The sequence below is a fragment of the Coregonus lavaretus genome (genome assembly GCF_964263955.1).
Source record: "Coregonus lavaretus genome assembly, chromosome: 33".
Taxonomy (NCBI): Eukaryota; Metazoa; Chordata; class Actinopteri; order Salmoniformes; family Salmonidae; genus Coregonus; species Coregonus lavaretus.
In genome coordinates, this window is record NC_140020.1 from 38,064,674 (window position 1) to 38,090,773 (window position 26,100).

The following is a 26,100-nucleotide window of genomic DNA, read 5'->3' on the forward strand; positions in this document are numbered from 1 at the left end:
ATGTTAGGTGTAGGGGAGGAATAGAGGGTTAAAATCATTATTTTTATTTTCTATTAACATTAAATGTTGTGATTTAATTTCCATATCCTGTTATTCTTAAGGGTGATTATACTCAGTTTAGAGTGACACCATAAAATTGTTGGGTTTTATTTTTTGGATCTGTATGTGATGAATAGCTTGGAAGGAATGCATTAATGAGGAGTACTGTACTGATATGGATTGTTTCACATAACAGGCCGATAAGAACACTCTCTCCTTGTTGTCTGTGAAACTGTCCTTGAACATGGGTACATGGAGTACAGTTTTTGGGGGCTAGTCCTTTTGGGTGCTGACTGTTGTACTATTAGTAAAAACGTTGATAGAATTAACTACATACATTAATGTTAAAAATAAGGCAATTGGACCGAGCAAGGTTTTGAGGCGGTGCATGGGCAATTGGCTGCCACCAGCTTGATGGCCTTCCAAAATCGTATTGCAGTAGATATGCTGCTCTCAGAGAAAGGAGGTGTATGCGCCATGTTTGGCGAACAGTGCTGCACTTTCATACCCAATAACACAGCCCCTGATGGCAGCCTGACTATCGCCTTGGAAGGCTTGAGGTCTCTTAATGGTAAGATGAAATCCCATTCCGGTGTAGACACCTCCATGTGGGATTCCTGGATGGACGCTTTTGGTAGATATAAAGCCCTGGTGTCCTCCATTTTGGTTTCAATCTCGGTGTTTGCGGCCATTTTGGTTTTGTGTGGGTGCTGTTGCATTCCATGCATACGGACGCTGACAACCAGGATTATAACCACCGCTATTGATCCACATCCTGCAGATAACGGTCAGATGTTTCCTTTGCTTGCTATTGACGATGCTGACCAAGGATATCTGGATGATGAATAGCATTTAAGCTTTTTGTCACGTCTCTTGTGAGACGTGAAGAGGGGGAATGTAAAACTTTATCTTCTGATAAAGTTTTCCCTATTTTGCCAAATTGCAGCATTTAAGCTTTATGTCACGTCTCTTGTGAGACGTGAAGAGGGGGAATTAAAACTTTATCTTCTGATAAAGTTTTCCCTATTTTGCCAATTACACTGTTAGCTTGTGTCACGTCTTAAGTTTTCCTTCTCTACTGTTACTTGGTCACGTCTCTGGGGAGACGTGAAGAGAGGGATTTGTCGTGGTAAATATATTATGTTAAAGCTTGGTCTGACTAAAAATCTTGTGCATAACCCATCTTGTGTTGGGGGCCTTGGGACTTAATACAATGCACAAAGACTGTATCCTGTCTGCCTTATCAGCAGGTGGCCATGAGCAAAACCCAGGCCATAAGTCTCTCAAGTCCTCCCAAAACTCACGAGATATCTCCTGAGGACACACACACACATACACACACACACATACACACACACATACACACACACTTACACACATACACACACACGCACACACACACATACACACACATACACACACACATACACACACACTTACACACATACACACACTCACACACATACACACACATACACACACATACACACACATACACACACATCATCATTGTTAAGCACACACACACAAAAAACCCCTTCTCTTAGGCCGGAGACGGAGAACCTGACTCAGAGCCAATGAAATGGAGATGACCTCGACCAACTCATCGGGACCAATGGGGAGATCGGAACTACTAGAATCAACCTACTTTATTTTATTGTATAAAATGTCAGCACACAATGGTTAGGGGCGCGCTCTCAGATATCTCCCTAAGAGGTTGACGAGACGCGTCCGTGCACGCTATTTTCAGATATCTTTACCTCTGAATAAACTGCCTTATATTATACAATCATCCACCTTGTCCGAAAGTCTCTACTTGGTCTCCGTTCTCCAGTAAACTTGTTTTATCAACAGCTACGAAACATGTCACTTCCGGTAGGGACGTCCCAAGGATCCCAGAATAGCACATATTAAGTCAGAACCCTGGCAACCCGAGTCTCCACTATCCCATACTGCATTGCGTCTGTGTTTGCGAGCATTAGCATTTTACATTCAGGGGCGCTAGTGTTTTTGTAGGCAGGGCATTTTCTTTTAGTGAATAACCTGCTTTTTATTAATAACGATTCGTGGTTTTTAAGTACATCACACGCAAACATGGAGATTGGCACAGAAATAAGCAAGAAAATACGGGTGAGGTCATGTCGATACTATTTATCTTGGCAACGTAGTTAGCTAGCTACCGGTACCACCACATGAGAAACACTATTTTCATCCCCACTTCGATACGCAAGTGACTTTTTCGTAGCATGTTAGGAGACTGAGGTTAAGGTTGGGAAAGGAGTTAGGGTTAGCGAAAATGCTCTCCAACCATCGAAGTCGCGTGAAAAGTGTGTTCCGCGTCACTTTGCAACGAAAACTAGCGTTTCTATTTGACAGATTCGGGTAGGTACCGCCCCGTTTGCTGCAAGGTGTCCAATAGAAACGCTCGTTTTCGTTGCAAAACATAACGTATCCAACTGTTTGGAGTAACGGGGTGTAATCAGTAGTCCAAAAAGTTGCAAAACGCAACTAAAACGAGAGTTTATATTGGACAATTTCAGGTAGGTCCATCCCAGTTTGCTTCCGTTTAAGAAACGTTTTGCAACAGAATCGGCAGAATGAATAAACCATAAGTAACGCTAGCTAGATAACCCATGAGACAATTTGTGTAAATGTCGAAAATACAATGACATCAAATTACTTTATGCTTGCATTTTGTCTTGATAATAATTGCGCTGAACGTTATCCAGATAAATATATCTTCGTTGGCTAGCCAGGCAAGGGAATACGAGAGAGCCATTGCAAACTGGTACATGTAACGTTACAGTAGCTAGGTTGTATATTTGACCAAGGCTGGCAATTCAGTGTATATATATATATACTTTTTTTTAAAGGCTGCTATCAAGGGGAAACTTCAAGAACTCGGTGCCTATGTCGGTAAGTATGAATATCATCTGCTTTTGATCTCATGTGCATCTGCTGCAATCTGACTGTTTACCTTCTAAAATGAGTTGAAGAATCCCTTGCTTCAGATGTGATTTGTTTTACTATTGTCACTGTCTCTCTCCAGATGAAGAACTACCAGACTATATCATGGTTATGGTGGCCAACAAGAAGACTTCACAGCAGATGTCTGACGACCTGGCCCTCTTCCTTGGAAACAACACCATCACGTTTACTTTCTGGTATGTAGCTAGGCCCGGTCCCAGATCTGGTTGTACTATCTTGCCAAATTCTAAGGTAATTGAATCGCTGTTTGGCAAGACGGCACGAACAGATCTGGGTCCGGGTTACAGCTAGTTCGGTGTGTATGATCTATTTCCATGGGTGTAAACACTTCTCCTAAACCTGGCGTGTTGTCATTAACAGGTTACATGGAGTCCTGGAGAAACTGAGGTCTGTGGCAGTAGGTAAGTTCACAGGTTACATGGAGGCCTGGAGAAACTGAGGTCTGTGGCAGTAGGTAAATTCCGGTAACACCAAAGGAGTCTGTGCCTTCACTGAAAGTAATACTGTAGCGAATGGTGGGAGAGGGTATCGTCCTTTCAGAGATTAGAAGAACCCGAGTTGGGTTTGTAACAGACTTCAAGGCCAGGGTCGTTACAATACTATAATATTATGTCATATTTTTTTGTGTGTGTGTTGAGTGTCTACTCTCTTCTGTTCTTGAATAGAGAGAGCACTTGTTTTAAAATGCATTGTATCTGTTGAAATGTTTTATCTGTCCTTGTGTAACTAAATTGACAATCTCTCTCTGTGTATATCTAGAACCAGCGTCCCTGAGGTCTCCGCTCTACTCGGACACCTCAGCAGGGAAGAGCGAGAGGAAGGGCGGGGGCTCACAGGGGCTTGCGGTGTCCAGTTTGCTCTCTGATAGGACGGAGGCCCGCGTGTCCAGCTCCGCCCATGAGCACAGGTAAGTGTTGCTGTTGTATTGATTTTGAAACGTGATTAAATGTTGAAAAGAGCACTGTTCTAGTTGGCTTCGATAATGTGGAAGATCCTTAACACTAACTCAAGACCTCTGAAGACATGCATGTTGTTCAATGATATGGCGCTTCAGCATTTTATCAGAAACAAATAGGGTGAAACAGCCCAGCTTTGACTCACACACTGACAGTACTGTCATTCTGTCCAGAAGGGTCTCCTCAGACAAGACCTCCTCGTCCCGCCTCACCTCCACGGTCAAGCCCCTGGTGGACTCCTCCGAGGCCGTCATCGACATCAAGCCTGAGCTGGACGATGACCTCATCGGCGAGGACCCCGTGGACATGGGCGTCCTGCCTGGTCGCCTGCGTGGATCTACCTCCGGAGGAGGAGGGGGGCGGGCGTCGGCCCAGATCTACCGGCCGCCCCAGGGCAGGCTCTCCTCCGGGACAGGCAGGTCGGCAGACGCCTACAGGTCCTCAGAGGGGTCCTCGGAGTCTCACAGCAGGCAGCAGCACGGCAGCCAATACCTGGACAGTAGGAGCAGCAGAGACAGCAGGGTACAGGTAACCTTCAACACACTGTGTGTGGATGTGGCCCATGTTAGTTAGTATGGTGAATAACCGGAGGACAGAAAATGCTCTTACACCTCCATGTCAGTATTGGGTTTCCCTTCTGTCACTAACTGTCTTGTCTGGTGCTGTTGTCTCCAGCAACATGAGGGGGTATCGAGGAAGCGTAGGGCCCCAGTGGTGAGCTCCGTGGTGCGGGTGAACCAGACGGCTGACGAGGGTCCAGACAGTGATGAGCTGGAGGAGGAGGAGGAGGATGACGAGGAGGATGAAGGATACGGAGTCAAGAGCATGTCCAGTAGAGTGTCCCTGCCTTCCAAACCAGAACGCAAGTAAGAGAACTCACACACACACACCATCACTGTCTCTCTTTTACGCTCTCCTGTTCATTAAGGTTCATCTGGTCTGTGTTTCTTTTGCTTCTTGTTTTGCTAAGTAGCAGCTCTTAGTCCTAGTTAGCGTGAAAACCTTAGGACAGTTAGTTAGCGTGAAAACCTTAGGACAGTTAGTTAGCGTGAAAACCTTAGGACAGTTAGTTAGCGTGAAAACCTTAGGAAGGACAGGTATTTAGCGTGGGAACCGTTAGTTAGTTAACTGTCCGTCCTAAACTGTCTGTATCCGGTTTTAAACATCCCTCTCTTGTCTTACACATAAATTGTACACTTCATTGTTGGTGTCCCCAGTGTGTTGTCTGTGTGTTGACCCATGTCTCTGTGGGTTTCTAGACCCTCCCTTCCCCCGGCCAAACAGGCCAACAAGAACCTGCTGATGAGGGCTATTGCTGAGGCCCAGATCTCCATCAACAAGACTACAGCCTACCCAGCTGGTATGTCTCACTCTGCCTTCACTGTCTGTCTATCTGCCTGAATGAAGATGATTACCTTATTATAGTCATCCCTAAAGGTTCAGAAAATATGGTTCCTTTGCCCCTTCCTGTTGCAATGATGCCTTCGCTGTCTCACTGTCAATCTGCCTGAATGAAGAATACATCTAACTATTAGCCACGAAGCCTACCCATAATGCATTGCCCTGTTTATTATCCTGACACCTGGGTCGTATTCACTAGGCACCAAATGGATAAAACGGACTGAAATGTTGAGGGACTAACCACTACCTGAAGGTGTTAAATAAGAAACCCTTGTTTTAGTTTTTCGTTGCGAAATGCTTTACTACGTTGTGTACTAATGAGTACGACCCTGTTGCCTTCATGTCTTCCCCCCAGTACCACAGAGACAGACTGTTCCCGTGGCTCCCAGGACCCGTTCAGCCAGCGATGAGATGAACGCAGCCATCCAGCTGGTTCAGGAGCACCTCCACGGCCTGGCCCCCAGGGGGCAGACTTACCCCCTCTCAGAGTCTCAGCCCCACAGGCAGCTAGGTACAGTGCATTGGGAAAGTCTTCAGACCCCTTGACTTTTTCCGCATTTTGTTACATTACAGCTTTATTCAAAAAATTGATTAAATAGTTTTTTTCCCTCATCAATCTACACACAATACCCCATAATGACAAAGCAAAAACTGGTTTTCAGATGTTTTTATAATGTTTATTTTGCAGATGTATTAAAAATACAAAACAGAAAGAATACATTTACATACGAATTCAGACCCTTTACTCAGTACTTTGTTGAAGCACCTTTGGCAGAGATTACAGCCTCAAGTCTTCTTGGGTATGACGCTACAAGCTTGGCACACATGTATTTGGGGAGTTTCTGCCATTCTTCTCTGCAGATCCTCTCAAGCTCTGTCAGGTTGGATGGGGAGCGTCGCTGCACAGCTATTTTCAGGTCTCTCCAGAGATGTTAGATCGGGTTCAAGTCCAGGCTCTGGCTGGGCCACTCAAGGACATTCAGAGACTTGTCCCGAAGCCACTCCTGCGTTGTCTTGGATGTGTGCTTAGGGCCGTTGTCCTGTTGGAAGGTTAACCTTAGCCCCAGTCTGAGGTCCTGAGCGCTCTGGAGCAGGTTTTCATCAAGGACCTCTCTGTACTTTGCTCCGTTCTTCTTTCCCTCAATCCTGACTCGTCTCCCAGTCTCTGCCGCTGAAAAACATCCCCACAGCATGATGCTGCCACCACCATTTTTCACCGTAGGGATGGTGCCAGGTTTCATCCAGACGTGACGCTTCGCATTCAGGCCAAAGAGTTCAATCTTGGTTTCATGGTCTGAGAGTCCTTTCGGTGCCTTTTGGCAAACTCAAAGCGGGCTGTCATGTGCCGTTTATTGAGGAGTGGCTTCCGTCTGGCCACTCTACCATAAAGGCCTGATTGGTGGAGTGCTGCAGAGATGGTTGTCCTTCTGGAAGGTTCTCCCATCTCCACAGAGGACCTCTGGAGCTCTGTCAGAGTGACCATCGGGTTCTTGGACACCTCCCTGACCAAGGCCCTTCTCCCCCGATTGCTCAGTTTGGCCGGGCGGCCAGCTCTAGGAAGAGTCTTGGTGGTTCCAAACTTCTTCCATTTAAGAATGATGGAGGCCACTGTGTTCTTGGGGACCTTCAATGCTGCAGACATTTTTTAATACCATTCCCCAGATCTGTGCCTCGACACAATCCTGTCTCGGAGCTCTACGGACAATTCCTTCGACCTCATGGCTTGGGTTTTGCTCTGACATGCACTGTCAACTGTGGGACCTTTATATAGACAGGTGTGTGCCTTTCCAAATCATGTCCAATCAATTGAATTTACCACAGGTGGACTCCAATCAAGTTGTAGAAACATCTTAAGGATGATCAATGGAAACAGGATGCACCTGAGCTCAATTTCGAGTCTCATAGTAAAGGGTCAGAATACCTATGTAAATAAGGTATTTCTGTTTTATATTTTAAATACATAATAAAAACCTGTTTTTTGCTTTGTTATTATGGGGTATTGTGTGTAGATTAGCATTTTTTAAAACCATTTTAGAATAAGGCTGTAACGTAACAAAATGTGGAAATCGGGAAGGGGTCTGAATACTTTCCGAATGCACTGTATATCAAGACACCAAGGCCCAATCCCAAACCCAACCCCTAATCCCTCCGCCCTATGCACTTGTGGAGATCTGGGAGGCTTTTATTAGTATAGGCAATCTGGGGAAACCTCCACCTAGCACTACTATTATTATTATCCATATTCATACATATACAATCCACTCAGATCTCCATCAGTGCATCAGGCATAGGGGTCGAATTGTGATTGGGCCCATGACTTACCATCTCATTAGCGGAGCCTGATAGTTGGTGTTTGTCCTGATGTAACTGTTCTGTCTGGTGTCGTCCTCTAGTCCAGTCCCTGGCCTCTCGGCTGCAGTTAGACGTGCCAGAGGACATGAGAGCGCAGCACAGTGGCTATTTATGTGAGTGTCCTATTTTAACCCACATTTATTTTCCAACCATAATTTTTTTTTCATTCCGTTCCACTGTTCCGACCTGCGAAATAAAGTTCTGAACCGGTTCGAAAACCCCAGAAAGTAACTATTTATATCATTCCTTTCTGTTCCGTTTTAAACCTTTTTGAAATTGATTTTTTTTTTTTTCTACATTTATCTCGACATTAAATGACTTCACCAATCAGAGATGCTTGCTGTGGAGCGGGTCAGCTATAGCTCAGTGAGTTGTTTACATGCGTGATGGAGGACAAGTGTAGGGAGCCAGATGCAGAGAGCGTGAGAGAGGGTGGAGGAGGCTTGCCTTGAAGCGCTGGGCATCTTGTGATGACATGCATTATCTGAATTAGGCCCACAGAATTATACCTACGGAGGAACGGCTTCTATGAAGGACCTTTGAATGTCTTTGAACTGCAGAGAGTTGGTTTAACGTTGGATCAGAGCAAACGTTAGCTTGCTAGCAAGCTTCTGTGAGCAGAGCAGCACCAGAATTAAAAACACGTCTTACCTTTTTTGTAGTTAATAAATCCAATGTGAAACGTGATAACTGTAGTTTCCTCAACTAGCATTGAAAAAGTTAATCCATTCTTCTCTAATATAAATGTCTGAATCACTCTTGTAACGTCGGTAGTACAGTAGCCTGTGGGCAGGTAGCCTACACATGCGTACACAGACACTGGCAAAGATTTTCAGATGGCATGCAGACACTGGAATACGTTTCTTTGCATAGGCGCTTTTTGTGGGACTGAAAAAAAATGCCCCGGGAACGTTATTAACCGGTTCCCATGCTTTTTTTAAATAACAGTTCTGTTCCGGAACAGTATAGATCACTTTTAGTTTTCGGTTCTGGTTTCTGTTCCTTGAAAAATGTTTTATTTTCTGGTTTTCTGTTCTGTTCCCTGAACCGGTTCCAATCCCTGGTTTTGACCACAATATCCTAACCTTACCTTGGGATTGTAAGTTAAACATCAGGGTCCATATTAAGAGTAGGACTGGGGTGGCAGGTAGCTTAGTGGTTAAGAGCGTTGTTCCGGTAACCGAAAGGTCGCTGGTTCTAATCCCTGAGCCGACTAGGTGAAAAATCAGTCTGTGCCCTTGAGCAAGGCACTTAACCCTAATTGCTCCTGTAAGTCGCTCTGGATAAGAGCGTCTGCTAAAATGACTAAAATGTAAATGATCTAGGATCAGGTCCATGTAATCGTATTCATTGTGAATAGACAAGAACAGCTCAAGGACAGAACTATTTGTCTAACACACCGGGGAGTAGGACTGCTTTGTTTAACTCTTAACTCAGGACACCCCCTTTGACACCCGCTCCTTTAGACTGACTCCTATATAGTACGCAATGCAGCTTATAGCATCAGGTGGAACGTGTGTAGCTAACTGTAACTGACAACATGACTAACTCTGTCTTTCCTCCCAACAGTGCCGGAGGTGGCAGAAGGGAGCGGTCTGAAGCCTTTTGACACCCGCTCCTTCATCGTGAGGAGGTCTGAGCTGGGGGAGGAGGTGGTTCCTGTCAGGAGCAGACTGGGACAACTGGAGCAGGAGGTGAGGAGGAGGAAGATTATGATGATTATTATTTTGTCATTTTACAGCGTGTCAGCATAAAAATACATGTAGACAGATAATATATGATTAAAGTTAAAAACAATTCAACCACTCATGAAGATGCACTGTTACCCACTATTGTAAACTCAAACACACAATGTTCTTAATGTTACTTGCCTTTTAAGGTAACATCAGTTTACAGCATGTTTTTTTTTAACACAACCAACTAGAACTTTTGTTTACATTATAAGCTCATACAACTGCATTTAAAGTCATCAAGGACGACACTAAAGTTTACCAACGTGTTTCCAATGTGGTCCCGTTAGGTACCTATGAGGACTAGGCTGGGGTTAGAGGAGGTGGCACCTCCTATGAGGGGTGGACTGGAGGAGGTGGCATCTCCTATGAGGAGTAGACGGGAGGAAACTATAGTGCCTATGAGGAGCAGGCTGGGAGCCATGGTCAAGGAGGAGATCCTACCAGCTACTCCACGCATGGTGCAGCAGGCCAGGTATATCATACTGACTACCCTCTTCATGACTCTTACCGACAACCTTCTTCATGACTCTCACCGACTACCCTCTTCATGACTCTCACCGACTACCCTCTTCATGACTCTCACCGACTACCCTCTTCATGACTCTCACCGACTACCCTCTTCATGACTCTCACCGACTACCCTCTCACCGACTACCCTCTCACCGACTACCCTCTTCATGACTCTCACCGACTACCCTCTTCATGACTCTCACCGACTACCCTCTTCATGACTCTCACCGACTACCCTCTTCATGACTCTCACCGACTACCCTCTTCATGACTCTCACCGACTACCCTCTCACCGACTACCCTCTCACCGACTACCCTCTTCATGACTCTCACCGACTACCCTCTTCATGACTCTCACCGACTACCCTCTTCATGACTCTCACCGACTACCCTCTTCATGACTCTCACCGACTACCCTCTTCATGACTCTCACCGACTACCCTCTTCATGACTCTCACCGACTACCCTCTCACCGACTACCCTCTTCATGACTCTCACCGACTACCCTCTTCATGACTCTCACCGACTACCCTCTTCATGACTCTCACCGACTACCCTCTTCATGACTCTCACCGACTACCCTCTCACCGACTACCCTCTTACTGACTACCCTCTTCATGACTCTTACTGCTGGCTTAGATATTTTCGTGACACGTTGTTGCAGCAGCTGGGTTCCAGCATGGCTGACTGAAAACAAGCTGGCCCCATAATATATCTGATGGCCCCATAATATATCTGCTGGCCCCATAATATATCTGATGGCCCCATAATATATCTGATGGCCCCATAATATATCTGCTGGCCCCATAATATATCTGCTGGCCCCATAATATATCTGCTGGCCCCATAATATATCTGATGGCCCCATAATATATCTGATGGCCCCATAATATATCTGCTGGCCCCATAATATATCTGCTGGCCCCATAATATATCTGCTGGCCCCATAATATATCTGCTGGCCCCATAATATATCTGCTGGCCCCATAATATATCTGATGGCCCCATAATATATCTGCTGGCCCCATAATATATCTGCTGGCCCCATAATATATCTGCTGGCCCCATAATATATCTGCTGGCCCCATAATATATCTGCTGGCCCCATAATATATCTGCTGGCCCCATAATATATCTGCTGGCCCCATAATATATCTGCTGGCCCCATAATATATCTGCTGGCCCCATAATATATCTGATGGCCCCATAATATATCTGCTGGCCCCATAATATATCTGCTGGCCCCATAATATATCTGCTGGCCCCATAATATATCTGCTGGCCCCATAATATATCTGCTGGCCCCATAATATATCTGCTGGCCCCATAATATATCTGCTGGCCCCATAATATATCTGCTGGCCCCATAATATATCTGCTGGCCCCATAATATATCTGCTGGCCCCATAATATATCTGCTGGCCCCATAATATATCTGCTGGCCCCATAATATATCTGCTGGCCCCATAATATATCTGCTGGCCCCATAATATATCTGCTGGCCCCATAATATATCTGCTGGCCCCATAATATATCTGCTGGCCCCATAATATATCTGCTGGCCCCATAATATATCTGATGGCCCCATAATATATCTGATGGCCCCATAATATATCTGATGGCCCCATAATATATCTGATGGCCCCATAATATATCTGATGGCCCCATAATATATCTGCTGGCCCCATAATATATCTGCTGGCCCCATAATATATCTGCTGGCCCCATAATATATCTGATGGCCCCATAATATATCTGCTGGCCCCATAATATATCTGCTGGCCCCATAATATATCTGATGGCCCCATAATATATCTGCTGGCCCCATAATATATCTGCTGGCCCCATAATATATCTGCTGGCCCCATAATATATCTGCTGGCCCCATAATATATCTGATGGCCCCATAATATATCTGATGCCAGTCTGATTTAAGAGGGCCGAGGGGCATCGGCTAGTTAGCTAACCATGCACCTAAACTAGGCTGGAAATAAACAAAACCGTCATAATGCTTTTGTGTGTATGTCTCCCTCCCTCCCCCCTCCCTCTCCCTCCCCCCTCCCTCTCCCTCCCTCTCCCCTCTCCCTCCCTCCCCCTCCCTTTCCTCCCTCTCCCCTCTCTCCCTCCCTCTCCCCTCTTTTCCTCCCCCCTCTCCTTTCCTCCCCCCTCTCCCCTCTTCCTCCTCCCTAGCCGTGAGAAGTCTGAAGCCGCGAGGTCAGCCAGTCCTAAGTTCATTGTGACCCTGGATGGGGTTCCTAGCCCCCTGGGTAACCTAGGAGACTGTGACATGGAGGCAGATGACAGTTGTCCTAAACCAGCCAAGACCCCCATGCCTGACCCCTCCATCCACCTCAGAACAAAACCCAAACTCAGCATCTACCACAGACTGCAGGGGGAGCCACAATACTCAGACGGTAATATTTATTATTTTACCAGGTTAGCCTCATTTGAGATGAACTATCTCTTTTTTTACGAGAGACCTGGCCAAAATCGCAGCACAGACACATTTGCAATATCAAATACACAGCACTACAGTTTTAAAAATACATACATTTAGACATTGAACAACCTTTTGTAACTGAGATAGCTGTCAGTTACACCAGAGCTCCCTTAGGGTTGGTTTCCACTGCTTCGTGCCCAGTGTTTCTAGTCTGTTTTCTCCCTGACTGGAGATGTTCACCAGCCACCACTGTCAGTGTCAGCGACCAAACTACCGGAAATCACTATTTTCCGATGGAAAGCGGTTCTGCCAAGGTGAGGAGGCTTTTGGGCATTTTGCAGTAGTAATGCAACCAGAGTTGAGCAAGGTTGACCTTCATGGAAATCATCAGTGAAGTCGCGATCAGGGAGGGAGGATGTTGGAAGACAGATTTGACACAAACAATGACATTCTAGACGATTCTGTGCTTACAACTTTGTGGCAACAGTTTGGGGAAGGCCCTTTCCTGTTTCAGCATGACAATGCCCCTGTGCACAAAGCGAGGTCCATACAGAAATGGTTTGTCGAGATCGGTGTGGAAGAACCAACATCTAGTGGAAAGCCTTCCCAGAAGAGTGGAGGCAGTTATAGCAGCAAAGGGGGGACCAACTCCATATTAATGTCCCATGATTTTCAAATGAGATGTTCGACGAGCAGGTGTCCACATACTTTTGGTCAGGTAATGTATCTCATCCTATCATGTCATCCCTCTGTTTCAGAAGAAGGGATGGAGGAGGCGGGTCCTGTGAAGAGACAGAAGGTTCTGGAGCGGTGCAAGTTCTGGCCTGTCTGTAAGAGTGGAGACAACTGTGTCTTCCATCACCCCACTACACAGTGCAAGTAGGTACCACCACCCCACAGTAGGTTCCACCACCCCACAGTAGGTTCCACCACCCCACAGTAGGTTCCACCACCCCACAGTAGGTTCCACCACCCCACAGTAGGTTCCACCACCCCACAGTAGGTTCCACCACCCCACAGTAGGTACCACCACCCCACAGTAGGTACCACCACCCCACAGTAGGTACCACCACCCCACAGTAGGTTCCACCACCCCACAGTAGGTTCCACCACCCCACAGTAGGTTCCACCACCCCACAGTAGGTTCCACCACCCCACAGTAGGTTCCACCACCCCACAGTAGGTTCCACCACCCCACAGTAGGTTCCACCACCCCACAGTAGGTTCCACCACCCCACAGTAGGTTCCACCACCCCACAGGGTGGTACCCCACAGTAGGTTCCACCACCCCACAGTAGGTTCCACCACCCCACAGTAGGTACCACCACCCCACAGTAGGTTCCACCACCCCACAGTAGGTACCACCACCCCACAGTAGGTACCACCACCCCACAGTAGGTTCCACCACCCCACAGTAGGTTCCACCACCCCACAGTAGGTTCCACCACCCCACAGTAGGTTCCACCACCCCACAGTAGGTTCCACCACCCCACAGGGTGGTACCCCACAGTAGGTTCCACCACCCCACAGTAGGTTCCACCACCCCACAGTAGGTTCCACCACCCCACAGTAGGTTCCACCACCCCACAGTAGGTACCACCACCCCACAGTAGGTTCCACCACCCCACAGTAGGTTCCACCACCCCACAGGGTGGTACCCCACAGTAGGTTCCACCACCCCACAGTAGGTTCCACCACCCCACAGTAGGTTCCACCACCCCACAGTAGGTTCCACCACCCCACAGTAGGTTCCACCACCCCACAGGGTGGTACCCCACAGTAGGTTCCACCACCCCACAGTAGGTTCCACCACCCCACAGTAGGTTCCACCACCCCACAGTAAGTGTTTTTGACTGATGCCCTCAATGGAGTGATACAGGTTATGCAAAATGTAATGTAGGAATATTAACAGCTGTAAAGTATTGTGCTGAAAAGTGGTTTTAGACTCTTTTAGCTGCAGAGTCGCTGATACCTTGTATATTGACTTAACTCATGTTTCCTTCCCCATCTCTGTGGCCAGGGCCTTTCCCAGCTGTAAGTTTGGGGACAAATGCCTGTTCGTCCATCCGAACTGTAAATATGACGGCAAGTGTTCCAAACCAGACTGCCCCTTTACCCACGTCAGCCGCAGAGGCCCCGCCCCCTACACCGCTCCAGCCAGACCTGGTATATGTACACACCTTTTATGGTCTTTTAACAGAAGCTTTTATCCAAAGCAACGTACAGTTCATAGTAAGACATGTTTCTTATAGTATGGCTGTTGAGATACGGCCTTCATTGGGCCAACATTGTCCTTCACTGGGCCAACAGTGTCCTTCACTGGGCCAACAGTGACCTTCACTGGGCCAACAGTGACCTTCACTGGGCCAACAGGGACCTTCACTGGGCCAACAGGGACCATCACTGGGCCAACAGGGACCATCACTGGGCCAACAGGGACCATCACTGGGCCAACAGGGACCATCACTGGGCCAACAGGGACCATCACTGGGCCAACAGGGACCATCACTGGGCCAACAGGGACCATCACTGGGCCAAATTGCATGTGGCTTTTGAAGTTTGTAGGAAGTTTGAATTTTTCTAAAAGCGGTGTTGTTTCTTGGTTTTGTCGTCCTGCAGTGCCTCCACCTCAGTCCAGAAGTGTGTGTCGTTTCTTCCCGGAGTGTAAGAAGACAGACTGCCTCTTCTACCACCCCAAGGTCAGATACCGATACCGATAACGGTTGAGTGGTTGATGGTGTGTCTGTGTCCACCCCGAGGTCAGATCCCGATAACGGTTGAGTGGTTGATGGTGTGTCTGTGAGCCTATTCTGTTAGTCAAAATGTATGTGGTAGCAATGAAGACATTGCTGATCATGATGAAGACTGTGACGTAGTCTGTCTCCTGTCTCTGTCAGCCTTGTCGGTTTGGAGCCCAGTGTAAACGTGCTGGCTGCACCTTCTACCACCCCACTGCCTCGGTCCCTCCCAGACACGCCCTCAAGTGGACTAAGGCCCAGAGCAGGTAACCACACATTATACATACCTAGTATTATCTACCCAGAGCAGGTAACCACACATTATACATACCTAGTATTATCTACCCAGGGCAGGTAACCACACATTATACATACCTAGTATTATCTACCCAGGGCAGGTAACCAGGTAACCACACATTATACATACCTAGTATTATCTACCCAGGGCAGGTAACCACACATTATACATACCTAGTATTATTTACCCAGGGCAGGTAACCAGGTAACCACACATTATACATACCTAGTATTATCTACCCAGGGCAGGTAACCAGGTAACCACACATTATACATACCTAGTATTATCTACCCAGGGCAGGTAACCACACATTATACATACCTAGTATTATTTACCCAGGGCAGGTAACCAGGTAACCACACATTATACATACCTAGTATTATCTACCCAGGGCAGGTAACCACACATTATACATACCTAGTATTATCTACCCAGGGCAGGTAACCATACATTATACATACCTAGTATTATCTACCCAGAGCAGGTAACCACACATTATACATACCTAGTATTATCTACCCAGAGCAGGTAACCACACATTATACATACCTAGTATTATCTACCCAGGGCAGGTAACCAGGTAACCAGGTAACCAGGTGCACAATAAAACACTGCCTGCAGAAAGTATTCAAACCCCTTTCACTTTTTCCACATTTTGTTAAAATACTGTTATTAAGTGGGATTGAAATTGAACTTTTTGGGGGGAGAAACAAATGTAACATTTTGGAAATACAACATATATATATTATTTTTTTTAAATACATTTACATCATTTAGCAGACGCTCTTATCCAGAGCGACTTACAAATTGGTGCATTCAACTTATGATAGCAAGTGGGATTACTTTATACTATTCCAGGTATTCCTTAAAGAGGTGGGGTTTCAAGTGTCTCCGGAAGTAAATAAAACACAAATATATCTTGATTAGATAAGTATTCTACACCCTGAGTCAATACATGTTAGAATCACTTTTGGCAGCCATTACAGCTGTAAGTCTTTCTGGGTAAGTCTCTAAGAGCTTTGCATGCCTGGATTGTACAATATTTATTCTTTTTTAAATTCTTCAAGCTCCGTCAAGTTGGTTGTTGCTCATTTCTAGACAGCCCTTTTCAAGTCTTGCCATAAGATCTTCAAGATGATTTAAGTAAAAATTGTAACTAGGCCACTCAGGGACATTCAATGTTGTCTTGGTAACCAACTCCAGTGTAGATTTGGCCTTGTGTTTTAGGTTATTGTCTTGCTGAAGGTGAATTCCTCTCCCAGTCTGTTGGAAAGCAGACTGAACCAGGTTTTCCTCTAGGATTTTGCCAGTGCTTAGATCTATTGTTTCTTTTTATCATAAAAACCTCCCCAGTCCTTGCTGATGACAAGCATACCCATAACACGATGCAGCCACCAACATGCTTGAAAATATCAAGTGTTACTCAGTGACGTGTTGTGTTGGATTTGCCACAAATATAACGCTTTTTATTCAGGACATAAAGTGAATTTCTTTGCCACATTTTTTTAGTTTTACTTTAGTGCCTTATTGCAAACAGGATGCATGTTTTGGAATATTTTTTATTCTGTACAGGCTTCCTTCTTTTCACTCTGTCATTTAGGTTAGTATTGTGGAGTAACTACAATGTTGTTGATCCATCCTCAGTTTTCTCCTATCACAGCCATTCAACTCTGTAAGTCACCATTGGCCTCATGGTGAAATCACTGAGCGGTTTCCTTCCTCTCTGGCAACTGAGTTAGGAAGGATGCCTGTATCTTTGTAGTGACTGGGTGTATTGATACACCATCTAAAGTGTAATTAATAACTTCACCATGCTCAAAGGGAAATTCAATGTCTGCTTTTTATTTCTACCAATAGGTGCCCTTCTTTGCGAGGCGTTGGAAACCCTCCCTGGTCTTTGTGGTTAAATCAGTGTTTTAAGTCCACTGCTCGACTGAGGGAACTTACAGATAATTGTATGTGTGGGGTACAGAGTTGGGGTATTCAAACAAAAATCATGTTAAACACTTATTGCACACAGTGAGTCCATGAAACGTATTATGATACTTGTTAAGCAAATTTTTCTTCTGAACTGTAGGCTTTCCATAACAACAGGGTTGAATATTTATTGATTCAAAACATTTCAGTTTTAACATTTTTATTAATCTGTAAAAAAAATAAATAGACCAGTGACGTCTCAATTTAATAAATGTTTAAATCAGGTTCTAATACAACATTTAGAAAAAATCAAGGGGTGTGAATACTTTCTGAAAGTCCTGTACCTAGTATTATCTAACTCTAAATAGTTTTTAACACCCATTAAAATTATATTATAATTTCAATGTCCGGGTTTGTCTCACATTTACATTTTAGTCATTTAGCAGACGCTCTTATCCAGAGTGAGTGAGTGCATACATATATTATATATTATTTTTTCATCATGCCCCCCCCCCCCCCCCCCCCCCCCCCCCCCCCGTGGGAATCGAACCCACAACCCTGGCGTTGCAAACGCCATGCTCTACCAACTGAGCTACACGGTGTCTTAAAAGTTAAAGCACTGATTTTGTTATTTTGTCTTTCAAGTCAACATTTCTTACTGACACTTTTGTTCCAAGTCTAAGTGACTTTCATGAGACTGATCACCAAACTGTGTTGTGTTTTAGTCGTAATGCAGTGCTTTGTTTTTCCTAGCTAGACTACAAGAGACGAGCAACCGAGACTGACTGAGTCAATATGATGTGAAGCTATTGAAGATGGGATTTGTTTTTATTCTCTCGCGGTTTAATTCTCGACAATCTGGTCCATCCTTCATATACTTTTATTTCATTTTATTTGTGAAACTTGACAGATTTTTGTTGTTGTTTTTTTGATATTGCTGAAAGTGAATTAAAATACTCTGTCAAGTTGTTGGTCTGTGTATTTTCAATCTAGTCCCAAGGCTCAGTTGAGAGGGAGCCGACTGGGCACAAGATGGGTTTTTTCATTACACTGCTAGACTGACTGAGTGCCACCCCTAAAAAAATCTGTCTGGACCTGCCGTTTCCACACTGAACATCAATCAATCAATTAAATTACTTTTATAAAGACCTTTTTACATCAGCAGTTGTCACAAAAAAAAGTGCTTAACAGATACCCAGCCTAAAACCCCAAAGAGCAAGCAATACAGAGACAGAAGCACAGTGGCCAGAAAAAAACCTCCCTAAAAGGCAGGAACCTAGGAAGAAACCTAGAGAGGAACCAGGCTCCAAGGAGTGGCTAGTCCTCTCCTGGCTGTTCTGGGAAGACCAGAGAAACCAGGCTCTGAGGGGTGGCCAGTCCTCTCCTGGCTGTTCTGGGTAGACCAGAGAAACCAGACTCTGAGGGGTGGCCAGTCCTCTCCTGGCTGTTCTGGGTAGACCAGAGAAACCAGGCTCTGAGGGGTGGCCAGTCCTCTCCTGGCTGTTCTGGGAAGACCAGAGAAACCAGGCTCTGAGGGGTGGCCAGTCCTCTCCTGGCTGTTCTGGGTAGACCAGAGAAACCAGACTCCAAGGAGTGGCCAGTCCTCTCCTGGCTGTTCTGGGAAGACCAGAGAAACCAGGCTCTGAGGAGTGGCCAGTACTCTCCTGGCTGTTCTGGGTAGACCAGAGAAACCAGGCTCTGAGGGGTGGCCAGTCCTCTCCTGGCTGTTCTGGGAAGACCAGAGAAACCAGGCTCTGAGGGGTGGCCAGTCCTCTCCTGGCTGTTCTGGGTAGACCAGAGAAACCAGACTCCAAGGAGTGGCCAGTCCTCTCCTGGCTGTTCTGGGAAGACCAGAGAAACCAGGCTCTGAGGAGTGGCCAGTACTCTCCTGGCTGTTCTGGGTAGACCAGAGAAACCAGGCTCTGAGGGGTGGCCAGTCCTCTCCTGGCTGTTCTGGGAAGACCAGAGAAACCAGGCTCTGAGGGGTGGCCAGTCCTCTCCTGGCTGTTCTGGGAAGACCAGAGTAACCAGACTCTGAGGGGTGGCCAGTCCTCTCCTGTCTGTTCTGGGAAGACCAGAGAAACCAGGCTCTGAGGGGTGGCCAGTCCTCTCCTGGCTGTTCTGGGTAGACCAGAGTAACCAGGCTCTGAGGGGTGGCCAGTCCTCTCCTAGCTGTTCTGGGAAGACCAGAGAAACCAGGCTCTGAGGAGTGGCCAGTCCTCTCCTGGCTGTTCTGGGTAGACCAGAGAAACCAGACTCTGAGGAGTGGCCAGTCCTCTCCTGGCTGTTCTGGTTAGACCAGAGAAACCAGGCTCTGAGGGGTGGCCAGTCCTCTCCTGGCTGTTCTGGTTAGACCAGAGAAACCAGGTTCTGAGGGGTGGCCAGTCCTCTCCTGGCTGTTCTGGGTAGACCAGAGTAACCAGGCTCTGAGGGGTGGCCAGTCCTCTCCTAGCTGTTCTGGGTAGACCAGAGAAACCAGACTCTGAGGGGTGGCCAGTCCTCTCCTAGCTGTTCTGGGAAGACCAGAGTAACCAGGCTCTGAGGGGTGGCCAGTCCTCTCCTAGCTGTTCTGGGTAGACCAGAGAAACCAGACTCTGAGGAGTGGCCAGTCCTCTCCTGGCTGTTCTGGGTAGACCAGAGAAACCAGGCTCTGATGAGTGGCCAGTCCTCTCCTGGCTGTTCTGGGAAGACCAGAGTAACCAGACTCTGAGGGGTGGCCAGTCCTCTCCTAGCTGTTCTGGGAAGACCAGAGAAACCAGGCTCTGAGGGGTGGCCAGTCCTCTCCTGTCTGTTCTGGGAAGACCAGAGAAACCAGGCTCTGAGGGGTGGCCAGTCCTCTCCTGGCTGTTCTGGGTAGACCAGAGAAACCAGGCTCTGAGGGGTGGCCAGTCCTCTCCTAGCTGTTCTGGGTAGACCAGAGAAACCAGGCTCTGAGGGGTGGCCAGTCCTCTCCTGGCTGTTCTGGGAAGACCAGAGAAACCAGGCTCTGAGGGGTGGCCAGTCCTCTCCTGGCTGTTCTGGGTAGACCAGAGAAACCAGGTTCTGAGGGGTGGCCAGTCCTCTCCTGGCTGTTCTGGTTAGACCAGAGAAACCAGACTCTGAGGGGTGGCCAGTCCTCTCCTGGCTGTTCTGGGAAGACCAGAGAAACCAGGTTCTGAGGGGTGGCCAGTCCTCTCCTGGCTGTTCTGGGAAGACCAGAGAAACCAGGCTCTGAGGGGTGGCCAGTCCTCTCCTGGCTGTTCTGGGTAGACCAGAGAAACCAGGCTCTGAGGGGTGGCCAGTCCTCTCCTGGCTGTTCTGGGAAGACCAGAGAAACCAGGCTCTGAGGAGTGGCCAGTCCTCTCCTGGCTGTTCTGGTTAGAGATGTTGAGCTAACAACTGACTACCTCACAGCTATTGTACAACAGTGAATAATATGAGAAACATTACATTTTCACAATCACCTTGTCAGAAACCAGTTCACACAAGTAAAAGGTACATCATTTATCTTTGTTTCACTCAATAAAACTTTGCCAGAAGACGTTTGGTGTCAGAACGTCTCCACCCAGGGCATAGAATAGCTCCATAGTTTACTGAGACGGAAAAGTGTGTGAAGCTTTTTCATTGTCGTACAATACATCACATTTACCTGGCATTTTTGTCATTTAGAAGACGCTCTTATCCAGAATGACTTATTACAGTTAGTGCATTCACTTTAAAGGGTAAGTTTCAAAAATGCATTCAGGTGAGAAGGTGGGGGTGGGGGAATTTATCATAAATATTCATTTTGGGGGTGGGTAGATGTACTCAATGATGTATATAAATACTGGATTGATGATGCTATGTATTGGCCAATGAGAGGCTTTGAAGCCACCGGTAGGCCATATTGGCACTCCCTAGTAAGAGTACCCTATTTGAATAAATGGAATTCTACAGTATTTCAATTAAATGTTTAAAGGACAAAATTACATGTAATTTATTTTTTATTATAGTGGGGAGAGTAACATTAGTAATAAAAAAAAAAGTATACTTTAAGGAATTTTCTTAAATATTTTTATTTATTTGTATGTTTATCTCACATAATTTAAAAGTCTGCAATAATGTGTCTGTAATAGAATAGATGTGCCAAAAATGAATGTAGACATTAATAAATGCATTTCTATAGCTTCCAAAATATTTTGTGTAACGATGGAGGCACAGTGGCTTCAAAACAGCACCAAGATGGAGGCTCAGTGGCTTCAAAACAGCACCAAGATGGAGGCACAGTGGCTTCAAAACAGCACCAAGATGGAGGCACGGTGGCTTCAAAACAGCACCAAGATGGAGGCACAGTGGCTTCAAAACAGCACCAAGATGGAGGCACAGTGGCTTCAAAACAGCACCAAGATGGAGGCACGGTGGCTTCAAAACAGCACCCCGAGTAGTCATCAAGTCTATATACAAATCCTATATAAATCAAAGCATACTTACCAGAAGTCCACTGGCACTCTGATAATAATTGTGCATCTGGAGCCAATATGGCTCTGGACCGGTGGAGGCTCCTCAGTGAATTTCATAAAAATAGTGAAACATTCAAAAAGTTCCATATATGTTATTTCATCGTTTTGATGTCTTCACTATTCTACAATGTAGAAAATAGTAAAAGAAAGAAAGAAAATCCCAGGAATGAGTAGGTGTGTTCAAACTTTTGACTGGTACTGTATATATATATGTGTGTGTGTGGCCTTGACTAGAATACAGTATATACATATGAAGTGTCCTGTGCTCAACCTAAAACACTTTTAGCATTTACACAGAGAAAGTGTCAAAATAAATTCACCAACACCACACGACACCATTCGTGCAGACTAATGAAAATATGTATTTATTTTCATGTACTCAAGTCAGTCAATACAGAACATTTCAACAAAACATTCATAACAAAACATTTTCCAGTTTTCATACAGTATTACTGAACGTACCATTGTACTGTAACATAAATTACATATCCAGTTCAGTACCGAATAAAAAAGAGAAATAACCTAAACATCTCTCCGCCTAGCTGGATCTGGCCACAGGGCCTCGTCAACATCACAGGCTATATTTTCATTTGCAAGGCAACGTGGGAAGAATCTTTTGGAGTGACGAATCCACCCTTGTATGGATGCTGCTTCAATTTGATCACATGCTTCCACCATAGCTTGAATGAGGGCCATCTGGACATAGGGCCCGGAGATCATAAACCTTCCACCGCCATGCTGAGAAGAACTCCTCGATGGGGTTTAGGAAGGGGGAGTATGGTGGAAGGTATTGAACTGTAAATTGTGGGTGTTGATGAAACCAGTTTTGGACCAGAGCAGAACGACGGAAAGCTACATTGTCCCAGACGACAACGTGTTGCATCTGGTCCCTTTGGTTTGCTGCTGTGATAACATTGTGTAATCTGTCTAAAAATGTAAGAATGAGGTCAGTGTTGTAAGGACCCAAGTTGGCATGGCGGTGGAGGACCCCCATTCTGTGTAATGGCAGCACAAAGGGTAATGTTACCCCCACGTTGCCCTGGTACATTGACAATAGCCCTGTGGCCAATGATGTTTCTTCCCCTTCTTCTCACTGTTGTCAGGTTAAATCCAGCCTCATCAATGTATATAAACTCATGTGGGACTTCCTCCGCATCCATTTGCAAAACTCTCTGAAATACAGCAAAAGATCGCATTGTGTAGATCAATGTACTGCAGGTCTGCTATACAGTACACAATACTACAGTCAGTGAACAAAACGTACCACCACATATTCACGCCTCAGGTCTTTCACCCTGTCTGAATTTCTTTCAAATGGCACTTTATACAGTTGTTTCATCAGAACTTGATGTTTTTTAAGGATACGGGCTATTGTTGACAGAGAGACCTGTTGGACATTATTGAACATTCGGTGATCATTGACAATATGGGCTTGAATTTCTCTAAGTCTGATTGCATTATTGGCCAAAACAAGGTTTATGATCTCTCTCTCTCTTGCTCCTGTGTGAATATGGGGCCCATCCCTCCTTGGTGTTCTCGACGTTCAATCATTTGTTGGCCAAACAAAATACATGTAGCTTACTGTAAAATGATACAGGAATAGATACCAAAAACTGTTGATATAGTACATGCAGTAAGCTATGGATTTTCTGTTGACAGAAGATACGTTTCTCACCTGTGCTCTTGACGAAATGTCCGAACTAGTCCAGCCTCCCTCAGTGTTAGTCCGTGGTTTATTACATGGTCCACAATTGTAGCACGAATTTCGTTACACAGATTTGGTTGTCTTCTTCTTTGTGCATGTCCTACCCCTCCTCCAGGTCTTCCTCTCCCTCTTCCTCTTCCTCTGACACCGTCCATTTTTTTTGAAGACAGGTGAACTTACCTGTTGCCTTTTTATAGTGCTTTAAACCTGATTGGTGTGTCTACAATTAAGCACCAGTGTGTGTGCACACCTGGTGGCTGTGTTTAACCAATTGGTTCATGGGTGTGTTCATTTGAAAGCCTTTGCTTTGAAATTGCAAGGAAATGACATCTTGATACATTTCTGTGTCAAATGCATACAAGCGTGTTTAGTGTTTTGCAAATCACTGTGTGTAATGTTTTGCAAAAAGTGTGAAGCTGACAATGTGCTTACAGTTGTGCAAATCTAGGCCGGTGTTTTGCTCCTTGAGTGTAAGGTTTTGCTAATTGTGTGAAAGTTTTAATTTTAGCGTGTAAGTAATTGAAACAAACTGTAAAGTGACCAGTGTTCCATGACTATGTACATAGGGTAGCAGTCTCTAAGGTGCAGGGTGGAGTAACCGGGTGGTAGCCGGCTAGTGACAGTGACTAAGGTTCAGGGCAGGGTACTGGGTGGAGGCTGGCTGGAGGCCGGCTAGTGGTGACTGTTTAACAGTCTGATGGCCTTGCGATAGAAGCTGTTTTTCAGTCTCTGGGTCCCAGCTTTGATGCACCTGTAATGACCTCACCTTCTGGATGGTAGCGGGGTGAACAGGCAGTGGCTCAGGTGGCTGAGATCCTTGATGATTTTCTTGGCCTTCCTGTGATACCGGATGCTGTAGATGTCCTGGAGGGCGGGCAGGTTGCTCCCGGTGATGCTTTGGGCAGACCGCGCAACACTCTGGAGCGCCATACAGCCCAACAGGATGCTTTCGATGGTGCATCTGTAGAAGTTTGTGAGGGTCTTAGGGGCGAGGGCGAATTTCTTCAGCCTCTTGAGGTAGAAGAGGCACTGTTACGCCTTCTTCACCACACTGTCTGTATAGGGTATATGTTGTGAAATTGTTAGATATTACTTGTTAGATATTACTGCACTGTCGGAGCTAGAAGCACAAGCATTTCGCTACACCCGCAATAACATCTGCTAAACACGTGTATGTAGCAAATAGAATTTGATTTGATTTGTATCACAGTCTTATTAAGTGTATGTTCACCAATAAATTAGTTATCTGTGCTATTAGGAAAAGACAAATGCGAGCGTTAGTTTCGTTAACTGGGCACGATTTCAGAAAGGAAGTGCTACCATAGACATAGAAAATGTAAACCAGTGCTAGAGCCAGAGCCAAGCGGAATTTGAACACCACTGCAATTCCATATGGTAACACAAGAGGTCACTATAGACCACAGTAAATGCGGTGTGACGTCACGAATTTAACTTCAAATGCCCTAAAAATCCTCTCATCTCTCGCCGGGTGCAGTGGCGTGCGCCTGTAATCCAAGTTGCTGGGAGGCTTAGGCTGGCGGATCGTTTGAGCTCAGGAGTTCTGAGCTCCAGTGGACTATGCCGATCGGGTGTCCGCACTAAGTTCGGTATCGATATGGTGCTCCTGGGGGAGCCCGGGACCACCAGGTCGTCTAAGGAGGGGTGCACCGGCCCAGGTCGGAAACGGAGCAGGCCAAAGCCCCCGTGCCGCTCAGTAGTGGGATCGCGCCTGTGAATAGACGCTGTAGTGCAGCCTGAGCAATACAGCGGGACCCAGTCTTTTTCAGCAAAACGTTTTTGCTTTAGACATTGTATATCATAAGGAAAGTACTCCAGAAAGATACTCAATTAGTTTGTAACGATAATGTTCGCCCGTTTCTCTCTGATTTAGCCACGATGTTGTGAAAAACAGTTTTGGAGATGGGAGTCCCTCGACCGCCTCCTGTTGGTGCTCCGGCGTAAATACAACTGTTTTTCTGAACACTTCCTCGAGAGCTCCAGTAGTGGACGCTGTTGTAGTAAGCAATATCACGGTAAAGCAATAGCAATGTAAAAATAAAATGGGACTATCGTTTCAATGGCGAAGGTGTATAAAGATGGAGGAATTCAGATATGACGTCATTGTTTTACCACTACCCCACAGAGTTATTAAACTACAGCAGGCCACATGGTTCAATGTGACAATAAATCAGCACAATCTACCTCGTCACAAATCGGCACAATCTACCTCGTTGCCGCCACCTTGAAGCTAGAATTGGGATCGATCATGTGTCCTGTGCTACTGACGATACTAATGGAGAGCACTGAGGCAAGTACCTGGGGGCCGCCATCTTTATGCATGCCCGCTTCCAGCATCTTCTGCACATCTATCAATCCAGTGTTAATCCTAAATTGTAATTATTTTGCACTATGGCCTATTTATTGCCTTACCTCCATAACTTACTACATTTGCACACACTGTATATAGATTTTCTATTGTGTTATTGACTGTACGTTTTGTTTTACCCCATATGTAACTCTGTGTTGTTGTTGTTTTTAATCGCAC

General features: G+C 45.9%; 1 protein-coding gene across 5 annotated transcripts; it reads left to right on the top strand.

Moving 5' to 3' along the window:
* Positions 1-1,996: 1,996 nt before the first annotated feature.
* Positions 1,997-18,340, top strand: LOC311108245 (zinc finger CCCH domain-containing protein 14-like). 5 transcript variants are annotated; one of them, XM_084150865.1, is made up of 18 exons: positions 1,997-2,169; positions 2,913-2,955; positions 3,089-3,203; positions 3,388-3,428; positions 3,787-3,934; positions 4,157-4,511; positions 4,659-4,849; positions 5,243-5,343; positions 5,740-5,895; positions 7,778-7,849; positions 9,306-9,430; positions 9,757-9,941; positions 12,170-12,393; positions 13,178-13,298; positions 14,440-14,585; positions 15,039-15,118; positions 15,317-15,423; positions 18,126-18,340. In XM_084150865.1, the coding sequence occupies exons 1-18, from the start codon at positions 2,134-2,136 to the stop codon at positions 18,127-18,129; spliced, it is 2,250 nt and encodes a 749-aa protein (XP_084006991.1). In that variant the 5' UTR covers positions 1,997-2,133; the 3' UTR covers positions 18,130-18,340. The 5 variants fall into 5 exon arrangements, with proteins under 5 accessions (XP_084006991.1, XP_084006992.1, XP_084006988.1 ...); XM_084150862.1 differs by having other exon boundaries at positions 2,039-2,169; positions 18,130-18,340; XM_084150864.1 differs by having other exon boundaries at positions 2,039-2,169; positions 4,157-4,505; positions 18,130-18,340.
* The last annotated feature ends 7,760 nt before the right edge of the window (positions 18,341-26,100 follow it).